The sequence below is a fragment of the Apus apus genome, chromosome 4, assembly GCF_020740795.1.
Source record: "Apus apus isolate bApuApu2 chromosome 4, bApuApu2.pri.cur, whole genome shotgun sequence".
Classification (NCBI taxonomy): domain Eukaryota; kingdom Metazoa; phylum Chordata; class Aves; order Apodiformes; family Apodidae; genus Apus; species Apus apus.
The window spans coordinates 7867979-7886408 of NC_067285.1; the positions used below are offsets into that span (position 1 = coordinate 7867979).

The 18430-nt window shown below is 36.6% G+C and overlaps 1 protein-coding gene across 6 annotated transcripts in view; it reads right to left on the minus strand.

Annotated features, from left to right (window-relative positions):
• ATRNL1 (attractin like 1) overlaps positions 1–18430 on the minus strand; it is a 451738-nt gene that overhangs the window by 55054 nt on the left and 378254 nt on the right. For 5 of the 6 annotated variants that reach the window (XM_051618375.1, XM_051618376.1, XM_051618374.1 and 2 more), the window contains one exon: positions 768–882. In XM_051618375.1, the coding sequence (XP_051474335.1) occupies positions 768–882 (115 nt within the window). Of the gene's footprint in view, positions 1–767; positions 883–18430 lie in introns of those variants that run through there. The other variant, XR_007889398.1, reaches the window with a different exon arrangement.

Consider the following 18430-nt stretch of genomic DNA (forward strand, 5'->3'; position numbering starts at 1 on the left):
TGTGCAGCACCATATTGCTGCCTAAACTTTCTTGTGGTGACCATTTTATATCATATAATTATGTAAATAATTTGTGTAAATAATTAAGTAAGTGTCTTTAGGTAGCTCCTGTTAAGTAAACTTTAGGAAGTATTTTATAAGAATAGCTGTAATGGTTTTGTACAACAATCTAGCACACATCAGACAAGGTAGGTTGCCACGAGAAGTGCTTCCAGATAATGCAAATGCTGCTTCAAAATGAACTGTAATCACTTTGAAAGTGAAAACCTTCCTAATGAAAGAGACACATTCCCTCACACAATCCCAGGTTTCATCCAACAGGTATTCTGGGAAATGCTAATATTTTAATGGAATCCTGGACAGCACAGGATTGGGATTCATGGTGTGAAGGAATTTAACTAGAAGTTAGTGCACTAATCATCAATTTGAACTGAGAATATTCACTGGTATTCCGTATAAAGCCTAGTTTATAGCAACTTGAACTGAAACTGTAGGAGCAGCTGCCTATTAATTTTTTTTGCTCTATAAGACAAGGTTGAAGCATATTGGCATGTACAAACATACTGTTTCAGGAAAGGCTGATGAGGAATGGCATTGTACACCAGCCTAGTTTGATGACTGGGTTTTAATTTGGGACATCACATCACATTCTAAGCAAAAATTCCTTACTTAACATTGGCTCTAAACTTAACTCCTTGGCTGAGCAGTGCCTTGCCTAAATTGCACTGCACGAGGACAGAAATGATGCTGACCAACAAGAACCTTACCTGACTGACCAGGGGGTGGTACTCCTGATGATCCTCTGGGCAGACATAAAAATACGGTGAGGACTGCGGCTCTGTTTCCTGAACATGGCTCAATAGCAATTGGTTTAGGAGCACCCTGAAAAAGGAAGATACCTGTGTAAAGTCCAAGTTCTGCATTACTTGTACATCTTTTATTTTAAGGTTCATTGTAACAGTAGGAAGATATTTTTTCCCAGTCAGCTCTTTGCATTTTAACAGATTGTCCCACTCATGTTAATTTACTTAAACATGGGCTTTAACAGCCCACACAACAAACCTAACCAAACAGAAAAAATTGAAGGATCTTAAAGACAACTAAATTATACTATTTTATAGCTCCCTAAATGTAGGGATATCAGCTTCTCAAAGCTTAGAAAACAGAAACTTTTTGCTGTACACATTTGTATCTGAGAGTGCCACAGTTGTCCCTATTCCAATAAGAATTTCTTGTGTGAGAGAACTGTGCTTCAACAGCATTTATTACCTAGCCCTCCTAATGTCCAAAATATAAATTTAGAGCAAATCCATATTATATACAGATATATAAAGAAAGCAAATCCCTCTTGAGTTTCCCAAACCACTTTCTCTGTGTCTGTCCTAGTAAGCAAATGATTCATTTGAGGCAGGACCTTCCTGATTTTTTTTTTTTTGCCTGCACAGAAAACAGGTGTTACTATATTTAAATAAACTTGGAAACTCCCTAAAAATGTTACCTGTGAGATTATCATCTTACTTTATCTCATATAAAGCTCTGATAATAGAGTTGTTGCTGGCGGGAGGTATGTGTGGTTGCCAAGCATCTCTCTCTTACTAGATATACAGATCTTTTAAGTTGCAGTTAAGCTTTTGACTAAATCGTTGCTGCCATATTGTTCTCAAGACTGAGGACAGAAGGAGCTGGAAAAAAGTAAATCAGTCTACAAAGCCATAGAATAATAAGTTTCTAATATGAAAATTCACAGTGTTTCCATATTTAGATCTTTCCATGTTTTGTGCTCACTCAGAGATAATTTCACTTTTGAGAGCTTAAACATTTAGCCAAGCACTAAAGACACTTCTAAAAATATTAGGTCAAATTCAGCATAAACATTTGGGGTTTTTGTTTGTAAATTTGTAGAATGTCTGTTATATTCCAAGACAAAATACAAGTTTGATGTTTTGATTCAAAATTCAAAGCCCTAAAACTTTCCATTTACATGCAAAATGCAATGTATATATAAATGTCAACTGATTCAAGTATACTAAGAAAAATGATAGTTCAGCCAACTTAAATACATTGCAAAGTACTAGATATAAGGAAAACAAAGGTGCTTCCATCATGAAAAGCAATTACCACTTTCTGTTTTTCTACTTCCAAGTAAGCAATCTTTATTACTGCTCAGTGCTGATAAGGAAACAGAGAATACAACAATAAATTGAATAACAGATAACTATATTAATTTTTAATTCATGATAACATTTTAAAGGCATTTCTGTAGATTCATTTGAGGTGATAGCATTATAATAGCTTGAGAAATGTCATCTAATTTAAAATCACCATGACATAATGAACTAAAACCATACCAAATGATGAAACAGAAAAGTAAAACCACCAAAGCTTCAGCTAAATAAAAAGATCACTTTTTAAAAAACACCCTAAGAACTATTTTCTAAAGTGAGTGGACTGGACCTGTTCCACTTAATTTTTTGTAACATGTTGGCTCAACATAGGCCAAAGGAACAGATGAAGAGAACAGATTCTGAACTTGTGTGAGCTGGTGTATATTTGCTGACTTCCATTGTATATTATCCACAAAAAATTTAGGCGTCGCAGGATAATATGATTCTATACTAAAAAGCAACTCAGAAAAGGGGGAAAAAAGAATAAGAAACTTACTAATACTAGCAGTATTGACTGCACCTGCACAAAAATAGTACCAGTGGATTACTGGAAAAGAAAGTGTGGGAAAATGTTCTTAAGATTTTTTTGACTTACATATGTTGAAGGGCAATGCAAAAAAAACCACAAAAATAATGCTTGTTCTTCTGATCATCACATTTCATATAGAAAAGGGTCTTGATGGGATCATTCAGATTAGACTCTAGTCTATGCCCTGGGCTGTTTAAATCTAATCAGACAAGCGTGGGCATGAAATAATATAATTGAACACAGCACTGACAGCAGTCTGTACTCTCTATTACACACTTTCATTCACTCCTACCTGTTGCACTTAACATCTGTCAAAATCCAAGACTTCCCATCTGCCTCACACTCCTATCGTACCTCCCGTTGGACCTAAATACACACCTCTTCACTTCTGCACTTCTTCCTGTATCTGTATCCCTAACATCCAGACGGGGATGTAGCTCCATGTAAGTAACATTCCTCTCACTTAGACCCTGTGCTTCCCTCATCCTGTGCTGGCCCTGCTCCTGCATCTTCTGTGACAGACAGACTTTCCAGCTTCAGGCAAGTTCCTGCAGTGGGAGCTGAGAACAGAGAAGACTAGGTGCTCTTCATGTCCATGGACAGAGTGCCATTGACTGGGGAGGTGGCTAATCTGGCACTCCTGTGCATCCACAAATATGACTAAGAGATTTTACAAATAAATGCCTTTGTGCTGGGCATCATGCACCATTTTCCACTGTGTATTAGAACAACAGCACCTGAATCTTTATAGAGCATTTGCAATTAAAATAGTTGGCATTACTAATGCAAGCAACAGAGCATTCAAATCATCTTTCCTGATTTGTCACAACAGCAATTCAAATAATGTGATTCCTTTCTATTTAAAAAGGCAGAAAAAATGAAATCTTCATTTAAAAATGTAATTCAGAACACAGTTTATGCAAACAACTGAAAGAAACAAAGTTACCATTATGCCTTTTGATTTTGTGAATAATTACTTTATTAAAAATAAAAATGATTATATTTTCTATTGCTGTTTAATATAAAACCTTTTATTAGCAGGCCCCGTCCTTTTCTCTTTGAAGTTTATACTAATGCTTTCAAAACACAATTGAAGGAAACTGTTTCTCATAAATATTTTTCAGAGGACATCATCCAAAAATCAAATACAGTAAGAAATTTGTATTTTTGCTTATTTGTTCTTTATAGAACATTATGACTGAAAAAGCAGATGTCTTATCTTACCTCACATCATTAAGATTCACCAGAAAACAAATCACAAAAATATAGAGCAAATGATAATAATTTAGATACCCTAAGGTTTGTCAGTTGTTTCAAGATAAACACACAATCATGAAGCAAAGTTATTTCAGTGACATAACATGTTCTCTGAAATGTTCCATTTATCATGCATTTTCCACGGGTTTTTTGGAAGAGATAAGGCACATGTTTGTTTGCTCAAAGCACTTAGTGACCATGATTTACTTGCTTGGATTAATTTATTTTTTTCCCTTGTACAGAAAGTGACTTATGTTTCTGCCAAAAAAGCGCACATGACAACCACAGCGTTAATAAAACTTTATCAGTGAAAGACAGAATAAACAAATACTTCTTTAACTCTTTTTCATCTTCCCAACTCTTTCTGTCATAGGGTGTATAAGCAGGGGAAATACAAGAGTAAGGGTTAAATAAAGAAGTATTGATTTATTCTGTCTTCTATTGATACAGTTTTATTAACACTGTGGTTGTCATTTGTGCTTTTTTGGCAGAAACATAAGTATTGAAAAACCCAGCAAATCTTGCATTGTGTTATTTGGCTGTTTAGGAGTAATACAAATACAAAAGCTTGAAGAGTCCAGACCAAGGAGAAGCCGGGAAGTGTGTTCTGTTGCTCTTGGTGGGCAGGACGGGCAGAAGAAGGCAGAAAGAGGTGAGAAGAGCAGAACACAATGATGACTAAGGGGCAGCTCATGGATCTGCTATAGGGTTCAGAATCTCTTTGGAGGAAACTCAGAGAAACTTTAGCACCCAGTCCTATCTATCAATGAAAATATTTATATGAAAGTATGAATTTCAGATTCATATGAAAATATTTAAAACTATGAATACAGGAAGATGAAATATGTAAAGCGTTTTTGGCTCTATCTGTATTCCAAGAAGTGGTGTCTCACGGAAGTGCTATAAAACTTCAGATTTTCAGTGCTAAGTAATATCTATATATATTTTCTGCTCAGCATTCTAAGTTAGGTGCATCTAATTTTTAAAAGTGCATTATTATACCATAAGACGAATACACCACATAAGACTAAATGGCTCCAAAACTCATGCCAAAAAAGCAATTAGAAAATTGAATCAAGGAATTAAGGATTAATGTGAGCATGTTATACCTGTCAGCAGTAATAAGTATTTTGACAAGAACAGAATAAAGTTTGACATTGTGCACAAATACAGATCTGATCTATAAATCAAGTATTACAATGCAAACAACTACGCATTAATCACTGCAATGTTTCCTAACTAAAATGATCTTAATACTACTTACGAGAATTCATTATAAATAAAATTCATCTTTTCTTAAAAAACCAAAACAGATTGACTTATACTTTTTGTTTTAGTAATATATGATGATGGTTTAAACTTAGTTTTTAAACATATCATGAAAACAGAATGAATCAGGTGAATTCCACATAAACTAAGCTTCAAGATTTGGCAAATTCTCAAAGTTGTTTTTATGACAGGATTAGTACTAGGCTCAGAATGTAAACAGCCATTTTTCTGGAGTTCAATGTGCAACACATCAGAGGGAAGAAAAGAGAAGAAGCAACAAGAATGTGTCCCCTGAAGAGATAAGGAAGGTAGAAAAGGAGGAAAAGTAAAATTCTTCACTTATTTATTTATTTGTGTTAAGCAAGTCTCAGATTCAGAAAAACACTTGAGTACCTAAGTTGGATTTTGGTCAGATTTGGATACCTACATACAAGCTCAGAAGCCCCCAAACCAAGTTAATCTTAGTTTCAGTATTAAAAAAAAAAATCCCAATAGTTGAAGCTCTGCTCTTCCTGCCCAGGCCCATCCCAGTCTGTCCTACAGACATGCCTGTATCTGCCCTGAGCTTAGTCTAGATTGCTCTTTTCAAAACATGTTATCAAATGAGGCTTTACAATACAGTTGTAACCACTTTCTTTTAGACCACAGTTGAATGCAGTGGTAGCTCATCACAGAAAGAAAACTAATCCTAGTTTTCCTATTCTGCTTTTACCAAATGCTCATTTGAGGTGGAATACTCTGGCCTATTATTAAAGACACAGATTAAAACACTGTGATTGCTCTGACCATTTCCAGTGCAGTAAAGGCAGTCTTTCCAGCAGCGCAAAACAGAAAAATCAAATTAATACTCTTCAATTCACAGAATTCTATTGATATTATTTGTTGGTGGCTTTTTTGGCCATTTTGCTGGAGAAACTTAAAAAGACCCTAGCACAGCTATCCTGCCAAGAGGAGATGAGAGACTCTCACCTGTAGTGAACTTCCATCTGTCCTCAGCTGACTTTCTCCATGGTTATTTGCCAAGAGAATCAAAACAGTAATGTCAGAGGAACGGAGAAAAGCTGCCTGCTCCTCCCAGCAGAAGCCCACCACTTTGACACCCCCTTCTGCTGCCCAGAGGAGAACCTGGCACTTGTTCCAGACTGCTGAAACTAAGGCAATGCCTCAGACAGAAACAAGGAGTGTAATCACTACTGCTGTTTTCTTAGATTCTCAGTGTTAAACTGCATATCTATTCTAAATGTTGGGTATTTTAACCAACACTAATTAACATATTTTGAGTATGAGCTTCCAACCCACCCAGAAGTTTTGACAGTTTTCTCTACAGATATATTTAATGAGTAACGAGTCTTAATGACAGTGCAAAAGGGAAAGAAAAAAAAAAAAGCTTTCACCAAACATCATTTGTGTGCCAGGAGAAATATACTTTGGGAAATACTGCAACAGAATAAATAAGCAAGGCTGGAGTTCTGAACATTGCTTTGTGGCTGGCATAGGAAACACCAGTTCTCCATACGACCCTGGGGTTTTACTGAAATTATAAGCATCCACTAAAGATTTACATTTAATCCATCCTGTAAAATTCCTCTCTTGCAATTAACGAGTGGAAAGCTTTACCTCATCTAAACCTACAAAAATGGCCCAGAGCCTAAGTGTCCTCAATGCTTTGGGCTTCTACACTGTATCTTCTTTTGCCTGAGGATTTCTCAGTGACTTCTAACTTTAATTAATGAGGTCCCACTGACCCAAGCAAGGTACACAACCACCTTACCCACAGCACTAAAATGTGGAGAACATTTTGGAGCATCTCACAATTCCTCAATCTCTACTAAAAGAGACTTGAGGTAACTGTCTTGTATCTGTGAATAAATCATCCAGTCAGCTCTGATGTTTTTAATGAAAAGTTCTGTAGTGTCCAATGGAACAGAAAACAATAAGCTTATTGATAATAAAATTAAATGTGACCAAACTGACACTAACATTTTTAACTAGAGGGTTTTGGGGGACTTTTTTATGTTGTGTTTTCAGGGTTTTTTTGTTTCTGTTTTTGGGGTTGTTTTTTTTTCTGAGTTATCTTTCTGCAATAATTTTGCCCTATTATTTTAGCAGAATAGAGATCTCAGTTAATTTTCTTGTTTCAAAATAGCCATGAAAAACTTAAAATTTATTACATTATTTTCCATAACAGAAAGAGTGGGAATTAACGATAAAAATAAAATATTATGATTACCAAGCTTTGATTACAGCCCCAGTGAGCAAAATGTACTGTTATCTGCAGCAACAGGCTGCACTATTTTTTGCAGTCTTTTCAGAGTAGTGTGTTTGTTAGTTATCAAAGGTTATGTACCGATGTTAAATTTATGTATTAATCTGCAAGTGTTTAAGCTAAGAAGAAATATTTTTATTGTAAGAACTATATTTACTTTTAACAAAGTTACTCTCAGTTAATTTAGGAAAATACTTCATTTCAAAACCTAATACTACATCATACAGCATTCCATTAGGAAGAGAGTTATGAATTGACATTCTGATTAAAACTGATTTATTAAGACAAAGCTGCAAGAAACACCTGCAGGTGCCTTCATTTTCAATGGGGTTTCCAGAAAGAATTCCTAGTCAGGTTCCCTATTCAGCTCACATTCTACTGCCTAGATGCTGCTTTTTCTGAACTGTGACACTAGAGCAAACCATCCTGCAGTTTTCTTGACTTTCACAAGTGGCTGAACATAACACAAAAAATCAAAGCTAAATCAAAGCTTCAGGTAGCTGCAAGGCAGGTTGCATTTATTTTTTTTTTTTCTGTGTGTCTACGTATGCAGTTTCCTGCCTCTTCACACTGTTACATAAACTTGGTTTACCTTTACCATTTCATCTTGCCCACTAATAACAGTAATTCCAGGTTAATCTGGAAAATATTGAACATAACTTCCAGGCGATGGTGTGTGCAGTAGTTGTGCTGGATCACTGCCAGAGGTATCCCCCAGAGCCTCCAAAACATTCTCCTATTAAGCTGTATGAGTCTGATTAAGGGCTGGCAATGCTAGCATCCAGTTTATGAACAGAAATTTATCTTGGCAGCAGCCACCCAGATCCTGTTGGGAAAAGCACCCTATGTCTGTGGCATATACCAGGCATCACATATCCCCAGGTCCTTTCCTGTAAATTCTTCCTACTGGCATTTCAAATTCTGTAAGTCGAAGTGTTGCTGCACAGTGAAGTGATGCTAATGGACATTTGTTTCCCAGGTGGGTACATATGTCGGATCTCCAAGGATTAGAAACAAGAAGTGGAGAATTTTGTTATTGCTTCACAATTCAACCTTAAATGCTCCTGTTTGAGAAAATTCACATTTCACTGGTGACAAATTACTGACAATCCATCACTGTTTGAGCTTGGGCTGATCACTTTATGACCAGATGGTCACTCTCATATATCACAGTGGGTTAACTTTACTCAAGATGTAAGAGAACATGGTGCTCACTTTTCAGGGTGGAAAAGATGAAGTACTAAGCACAGCTTGACTTCTGCCTAACTTGCAGATGAACAGGAGTGGCTATGGTGGCAAGCAATGGAATCATAGAATCATTAAGGTTGGAAAACACCTTCAAGATCATCAAGTCCAACCATCAGCCTTACAGCCCCACAGCCAACATCCACCCCACTACAACCTCCTTTCAGGTAGTTGTAGAGAGCAGTGAGGTCTCCCCTCAGTCTCCTCTTCTCCAGGCTGAACAGCTCCTGCTCCCACAGCCTCTTCTCGTAAGACCTGTTCTCCAGGCCCCTAATCAGCCTAGCTGCCCTTCTCTGTACCCTCTCCAGCACCTTGATGTCCTTCTTATGCTTCTGTGACCAAAACTGCACACAGCGCTTGAGCTGCAGCCTCACCAAGGCCGAGTATATGGGTAAGATCACCCCTCTGGTCCTGCTGGTCACACTATTCCTGATGCAGGGCAGGATGCCACTGGTCTTCTTGGCCACCCAGGCACACTGCTGGCTCATGTTCAGCTGCGCGTAAACCAACACCCTGAGGTCCTTCTCTGCTGGGCATCTTTCCAGCCACTTCTCCCCAAGCCTGTAGCACTGCTTGGGCTTTGTTGTGGCCAAAGTGCAGGACCTGACATTTGGCCTTACTGAAACTCATACAACTGGCCTTGGCCCATCAATCAAGTCTATCTAAACCCCTCTGTAGAGTCTCCCTGCCCTCAAGCAGACTGACATTCCCACTCAGCCTAGTGTCATCTGCAAATTTACTGAGGGTGCACTCTATCCCCTCATCCAAATCACCAATAAAGATGTTAAACAGGAGCAGCCCCAGCACTGAGCCCTCGGGAACAACACTTGTGACTAGCCCCGAAGTGGATTGAACTCCATTCAACACAACTCTCTGGAACCAGAATGCTGAGCTAAGGAGGAACAAAGTTCAGGTTACTTTCATTGGAAGCAAGCAAGTTGAGCGAGCTACAGATTTCTGAAATGTCCATGAGGTGGGTAAACTTGGGCTGTCCTTCACTCAGAGTGGACCATAAGATTCCAATCTGTCATTGTGACAATGGATCTCAGACAGAAGTCAAAAGTTCTGACTAGCAGGTGGCTTTTGTGACCATAGACTCATTCCTATAGCTGTGCAGCATCCTAAAGTCATTTAAAAGGATGTTTGATTGTTGTTTAGATCTATGCCAGACTTGAGGGTCAGGAAAGGCAAGTGTCCTGAAATTATTATGCTGTATTTTGCATTTCTTGCAAAATTGGAAAGAAAATCTAGTACACTGTATGTCATCCAAAATACACTTTTAGTGAACTTTTCATCAGCAATGCCTTTTAAATTCTTTTGTAACCTCCTGGCCACATGCAGGATGTCTAGGTGAATGATAAATTAAAACATTTATTCCTGGAATTGTAATAATAAAAAAGAGAAGAAACCAAGACATATTGTGAAAACCAGCTGTCAGCAGAAGGGATTGAAGTGCAAACTTGGCAATTTTTTTAATGCAGGAAAAAAAATGCTAATGGCACCAGAACAACAAATTACTTTCTATCATGACAACTTGCACAGATCATAGCCTACTGAATGTAGGGAGGACACAAACTGAACATCTGAAAGCATGACATAGCTTTTATTTTTATTGTCCTTGCCATGATCCAAGGACAGCTGTAAAATGTGTACACCATAGCCAAAACCATTATGAACCAAATTATCTCACTACTTCAGATTTGAACATCTATGGAAGTTTTCATCCTAGTGACCGTGTGTGGATATTGTGGATCAGATCACAGCTGCTCCAGCAGTAGGAAGGAACAACAATAAAAGACTTCTCTATCCCAAGGAGAAGGTATGTGACAGCAGCAAAAGGGAACCTAGTTTTGCCCTAGTCTCTAGTAGGATCAGCAGCATGTGTTACACTGACTAGCACTTTTGGCAGCAGATGCTGCCAATGAGACAGAAAGGGAGAGGGCAGGCTGGCAGGCTTGTGAAAGCCCAAAGCAGACCTTTTAAAGGTGTTGCAAGATCCATCTCTCACTTTTCTCTCAAGAACCTCCATCACCTACTCTGCAGATTCAGCAATTTGAAAGCATTATTGGGTACAGTTTTCATTTGATTCTTATTACTTCAAATCTCAAATATCTAAGAGATAATCCTCAGCTGCCTAATTCAGCACAACACTCGAGTAACAGCAGAACTATGCTGATTTCTGCCAGCTGCAAATCTGACACTATTTTATCAATTTCTTAGTGGTTTCCTTGAAAAATTCTACACACAAACTTATCACTTAATGATGCTCACCATCAAGTTAGTTAGTGCTTAGAGTGCTTCACTGAAAATGCTCAAGAAATTCAGCTTACAGGATCTAATCTGACAAATAATTAGACATGTGTGAAATAGTGCTTGGAGAAAATGTTGCGTTAAAGCAAACAGGATTACTCGCATGAATGAAGTTATTTATACATGTTATTCATGTTAGCTTAACATAACTGACAATATTTCTTAAAAAAAAAAGGATACAGGATTGTTTGCAATATAACAAAATAGGGAAAAGACTGCTCCTTTAAAATATTTTTAAAATCACATCCTTTTAACTAAACCTACTGTATAAAACATTTGCTGAACTTGGATTTGCTGAATTTCACTTGCTTATTCCTCTTACATGGAAAGTTGGTTTGGTTTTTGGGGTTCATTTTTGTTTGTTTTTTTCAGAAAGTACCATATTCAAAGATGCTTAGCCCCTAAAGAATGGCTAACTGAAAATGATTAGTATGGAAACATAGTCCAGCTTAGTTTACACCTCTTTTCCACATGTGTTTCCTAGGCCACAGCAAGAATTTCTAATTCTTTACTATTTTATATTTTTATTATTTTCTTCAGTAAGGTGGTACATAGTCACCACCAACAAAATCATTATTCACATTGAATTCTGCACTCCCCATCTTTATTGCAAGAAAATACAGAAAAACTTGTTATTTTGCTTCAGGCAACGTTTTCACTTTAAATTTTACATTGTAAAATTTAGCAACAGCAACAATGCTTAAGACATCTTTTCTTCAAAAGACAACATTTGCACAGCAGACTGACTATTTTTAAAAGAGATTTTTCTTGAAAATTAACAGACCTGGGAAGTTTCATTGGAGTTTTCTTCAAATCCTTGCAGTCTGTGAAGCTTTGTATTCTATCTCACACATTTTTCATATTTAACTAAATTATTTCTGTTCCCGTCATTTTATGCATAAAGTTTATTCCACTGCCAAGAGTAAAACAGAGGAATGTTTGCCCTGTACTTCAGTCAACAGAATGGTACATATGTGTAAAGTCCAATTTATTTTAGCAGTGACTACTATTAGGCCAATGAAGCAAATCTTGCACTTCAACATTTTTTTCTGATTCCTCTTCCCTTTTCCCACCCCTTCCCAACATCTTTGCCAGTCTGAGGGTGCACTTTCCATGGAAATAAATGCCCCATATCAAATGCCACTGACTAATACAACAAGCAAAAAGAGTAGGATCTTATTTATTTAAACAAGGGTTGAGATTTGAGATCAGTCATCGAGCAGATGTTATTTAAGAAGCTGAAAGTACTCAAAATGATTGTTGCTATAGAAACCAAACTTTATAAAATATTCCAAACAAATACTTCTTTATTAGCCCATGCTGTAGCTAAAACACTCTGCATTACACAGCATCCCATGGTAAGTTACCAACCCCACAGATTTTCTTTCTGGTCAGTTGCTTTCAATAGTAACTACAAGACAGGATTTCAATAGTCTTAAAACATAGTGTATCACAATACCAGCCATCCATAAAATGACACACACTGTACTCATTCAGCACTAAACTCCCGTCTGTTTCATTTCCCCCCTCCTGTGGGCAGCCACTCAAATCAGTGTTTCCCTGTTCAGAGACAGAGAAAAACAGGAACCCACTGGTAATTCCTGTGGTTAGATCAGCAGCACAAACCCAAAAGTGGAAACTAAATGCCAGCCCCAGCCTGTTTAGCAATTAAACCATTCTTCATTCTTAGCAGACTTTGTGAAGCATGTGCGTCACTCAGAAAGCATCTTTTAGTGGTCTGTCACATTATAACTGGAAGTTTCAGATTTGTTGGTTTATTTGTTAATCATACTAGAAAAAGAGTAACAATTTGAATCCAATTAAGTGAGTGGGACTCCAAGAGCCCAAAGTCCCTGACCCTGAGTGCATCCCCAGGGCCGGAGCAGGTTACGGCCATCACTGCCAGGTGATGGCAACTAAACTACAATTAAACAACCTATAGACAAATAACGGGGTGTAAACTTCTATTTGAAGCTAAGCAGGTGAAAGCTGGCTTATATATGCATGGCTTATTATAATGCATGGAAAGAAAAACTGTATTTAAGGCTACACAAGAAAACAAGAAGGAATTTTATTACAGAATGAATGCATCATAGATACTGGACATATTCCTTCTCTGATGATTTTCTGTCTCCTTTCAGAGAAATCCTTAGGATAAAATGCTACTAATACTTCAAAATATAAAGATGTTCAAGACAGGTATGGTAACAACTTCTAATTATTATAATTAAAATTACAAAGCTGTTTTCGTTCTCAACTTATTGTTATGTGTCATAATATCCCTTAAGTTTCTGTACTGTGTTTCTGTTCAAACGGGAAAATTTTGCCCAAGTCTTTCAGAAACTTCCTAGCTACATTTGAGATGCAGGACAATTAACATTTTTCCTAATACCCCTTCTATCCAAAGCTTACAATGTAATTTAAATCAGGCAACATTGAAGGCTCCTGCCTTCCATTATTTTAAAACAAATCTATTTTAAAATATAGTGATACAATGAGAGCATGATCAGATTTCCATTAGAATATATGGAAGAATGGAACTACACGTTCCACTGGTATCTATTTTAACACACAATACTGCCATAATGAGAAACAATATTAATCAGAAGAGCACAACTAAGGAGAGGAGCCAGTAAAAAGTTTTAGTTGTGATGATTGCGCTGAATGCAACAGTATGGTGAAGATAATAAAACAAAGAAAATCTAGAAAAAAATTTAAATGAGAAATGCGTGGGAAAGGATAGTCTGGAAACAGGTGACACCCAAAGCAAGAGGTCATAGACAAGGCAAGCATGTTTTATGAAGTGGGAGTTACAATTTCAAAGTGATTGTGTGGGACCGAATACAAAAAATGCAATTAAGGCACAGCACATGTCCTGATAGACCAACATCCAGAAAGGAGAATGTAGTTAAAGGCTGTAGTTACAGGAAGGTTAAAGGATCAGAGAACACACAAGCTACCTTTCAAATGGCAGTTACCTATGCACTATACTCAGAACATCTCAAAATATTTTCTACATCTGTGAAGTAGGTCATGCTTTCTCCGTGGAGGAGAAGTTACAAATAGCTGGGCCTAACATGGGCAACACATGCCAGGTCCTCTGGATAGGGGCCCTCAAGGAACTACAACAGCCAGTAACAAATCTCACAGCCTCCTACTTCCCAACTTGAGCATTTACAGCTCCACTGACTTAAGGCAACCTTCAGTACCTAGCTATGGCAAGCCAAACCTATTCCCTTTCGTGTGTAGTAACTTAGCTTTTCTAAATGTTTTTGTTGGTTTAATTTTTCTTAGCTTTTTTTCTTGCTGTGTTCCGTGTAGACATGATATGTAACATAAAAAAAAGAAATGTGTGCATTTATCCACACATGCAGATAGACTACACACACAAGTACATGTCATGATTTCTAATAGCATTATCAGAAATCTCTGGAATGTTATGTTGAAGTGAAAATGTAAGCATGATAAAAACTACGTCTAAAAAGATAAATCCTTCAGAAAACCTTCTCAGTCCCAGACAAAGCAGTTTCTCATAATTCCCCAAATGTCTATTGAAATGAGTTGCACTAAGAGGTTCTAGAGCCATTGATATTATTAAGGTCTTCACAAAAGTCTTTCAGACCTTTTTTATCATAAATCATCAGAATGGTTTCTGCTGTCTCCAGTTCCCTTGTCCCTGATTCTTCTGCTGTGACATTTCTGGATGACTTCCAGTTCTGGTTGTTGTAAAGTCCTTGTTTTTGCAGAATCACCTAATGTTAAAATTTGCAATTCCAAACACTATCTTTTTTGGTCTGTTTATCAGCTAACACTTTTTGCTCAAGCAATCTTTGCCCTTCACATTGCAATTTGTTTTGTCCTTATTTAAATTTCTATGAATTTTCTATAAGTAATATAACACAAAAGATAAAAAAAATATTTTTCTTCATTTAAGACAAAAATTATCTTGGTGTAACTTTCGGTTATGGGAAGTATCTGAATACATACATAATGGCAAACTTAATTTGAGGGGGATTTACATTTCACCTATTTGAACTTTAGATTACAGAGTTTTATTTTTACATTTTCTTTATATTTTAATAATGTTTTTTCATGCCCACATTAAAGGCCTCTTTGTATAGTTGTAATTTTCCTCAGTTTGCCTGGTTTTGGTCATTAGAATTTCCTAGTTTTCAGTGAACTGCTGAGCAAGCTGAAGATGTTAATTGATACATCACTTTAGTTTTTTCTTGTAAGAACTTCTTATTAATGGCTGCTCATGTAGATGATATAGATGTTGATCAATTTGCATCTACGCTTCTAAAAGTTTCAGTTAGGTCTGTAATTAACCACCTGTAAACAAACTTGTTCAGTAACAGAGTTCAGCTATTTATGGCGAGCTAGCAAAGGCTAGAAAGGGCCTCGTGCTGCCACTTTGTCCTGCTGTAAATACTTGACTTCTCTCAACATACAGAAAGTAACTGGAAAAAGACATGACTCACAATCTAGATTGCGGATCATTGGTTTCTCTCTGAGAGTCTTTATTATGAGAAAACTTTAAAAATTGCAGGTGTCTGTTGCTCCCCTGAAGTGTCTAGTGGTTTAGGAACACTAAAAGTCATGTATTCCATAGATATAAGAAGTGAGGATAATGAAGATCATATGTTCCTATGGTGAAAGTAATAGACAAATAGCATTTTAAAATAAAATTACCTCCTCAGATAAAAATATTTTATTTTTTTCCCCAGAAAGAAATGCACATTATTCTGAGCATTTGTAAAGATCCTGGTCATCCAGAACACCAATGGCCACCCACTAGAAAGTTCCTTCATATTTTCAAGTTTTTAATCAATAAGTTTATCAGTTCTTTTTGTCAGTATTGTTTTCATAGCTGCCACCTAATTCTATACTGGAGCACTCTCTACACTCCACAGTGACCACAGGAATTTCTGAACAGCTCAAAGCAGGGTAATCAACCTCACTAATAAATCTTGTCTCCCACCACTTCCTGGGGAGCACACTCATTTGAGAGTGCCAATGAGGATTATTATTATTATTATTATTATTATTATTATTATTATTATTATTATTATTATTATTATTATTATTATTATTATTATTATTAAATGCATGGCATTATATACTTAAGGCATTAGATATTTATATATATCCCATGTCCAGGATGCTGTTATGGTCCACATATGCTCACAGAGACTTGATGTACAGCCGCTAGCTCTTTCCTTATGGGCTGCTCACAGCCATGACAGAGAGACAGATTAAGTTATTGTTCATACTTAAGAGCAATTTCTAGCACAAAAGGAACCCATCTTCTCTGTTCTTACAAGCCGATAACTTACTGACGTGTGTCAGTAGGCATTACTCATTTTTACCACACAGAAGCCGATCAAGGGTGCTACTCAATCACACAGAAGGGATTACAGCTACTGGGAGGCACTTCCAGTTCTGCCATCATATCTCTTTCTCACTCATCCCTATTCTGTTCAGTACCTTACTATAATTATTGAAAATAACAGGTATTGCTTACAGTCCTGATATTCTGTATCAAAGATGATTTTGTGTGATGACCACAAATACTGGGCCATCTGCACAAAATATGTACTTGAAAGTGACTGCTTTTACATAGTATGTCATGTGAGCAGAAAACAGGACAGAATCTTGGCATTGACTTCAGAGGCAGATACATTTTGATTTAGTGCTTATATCTCAGTGATATCTTATGCTTTCAACCAATATTTCAGTAAGGGATCATTGTGATTCTTGTGTTTGAAGTGCTATTTTATCTTTAATTCTCCAGTTGTTAGAACTGTTTTCTGGACAGCACTTGTATGGAATTAGATCCCTACTATATAATCTTTAGAAGTTGAGCAGATCAATAGAAGCTGAAGAGAAAATAAAGAAAATGAATGTGTAAATCATCAAAGACTGAAAAAAATAAAATAAATGGCAGAGCCCCAAATCAGAGGTCTAGCCTGAGGACTTTTATCTTAATTTTTCTGTATTCTACTTTTCTCTGACTGAAGTCACCTCTCTTAAAAGTCCACTTTTGTTAAAGCATATCTATTTCATACTTATTGCAACAAATTGCATAACATGAGGTGCCTCTTCGCAATCTTGCAGATTCTTCTGAAGGTACATTCATCAGACAATCTAAAACCATGTTACCAGAGTTGTTACATATGGCATCTACCACTGCCTCTCCATAACCAAGTTCATGCAAATGATTAATGTTCTCCTGCATCCCGACACAGGCCACTATCATACCCGTTGTGTCAGATATAATCCATTGCACACCTTTTTTCACCAGTTTCATACTTAAAAGGAAGACAAAGCCAAAACACTATTTTTGAGACCAAGTCTGACTTAAAAAATATCTGAATTCATTTTGCAATATTAATATTTGTTCCTAACTCAAAATGTCAAGGCATATTTCTGTTCTTAAGATCTGAAATTCATCTAAAAGCTCATGATATAAATGCTTCATATTTCATTTAGCACTGGTGAACACTTTTGAGCCAGCTATCTCATAATCCTAGGGAAAGTGAAGGGTTGGATAACCTAAATTGGGACATCCACAGCTTTCCACTGGGACAGCACCTGCTTCACAACTTCCAATTTACACTGATACAAATGAAGAAATTAGCTTTGTAATCTAAGAATATGAGAACTGTCTCCGTACTGCAGTTTTTAATTCTCTTTTTTTCTGCTGTGAAACATGTGGCATATGCATAATGTATGACAATGAGATCTACAGAGCTTTTATTGATGGTTGGTTGGTGTGATCTGTGGAACTCATAAGTTAGCAATATATGAGTAATGCAGTTGTCCCAAACTCTTGCTCACACACACATAAAAGATGAAAACATTCAATGAATATCACTTTAGGAAGGCCACATTATTCTTGAATGTCAGAGCTTATGCAAGTCACTCTGAAGAAGGCGTAACATTAACTGACATCACACAATTATGCACTCTAAACACATTATCCATTTTATAAAGAGAAGTTTTTTAAAAGAGAGGAAATGTGAAAATTTTCCTCTCATACTAGATTTTTTACACTTTGGATCTAAAGCCAGTGCCTGAACTTCCATCAATTCAACTGCATAATGCTAAAAAAACAGAAAATTAGACTGTAAAATTTTCTGAGTTTATAATTTCATCTAGCAGGGACCATTTTTACATTGTTTGATTTGCATTTAATAAGAAGGGTTTCTATAGCACATATTTCCAGTTCCTATTTTTTTGATGGTACCAAAATTCTAAAACTTTGGGTATGCACAGGCATCTGATGTCTTCACCATCAACATCTCTACAACCTTTAATGATAGGGGCAGATTTTTACTTGCAGTTTTTTTAATTTTGAAAAACTAAGGCTGAGATTTTTATTTTTTT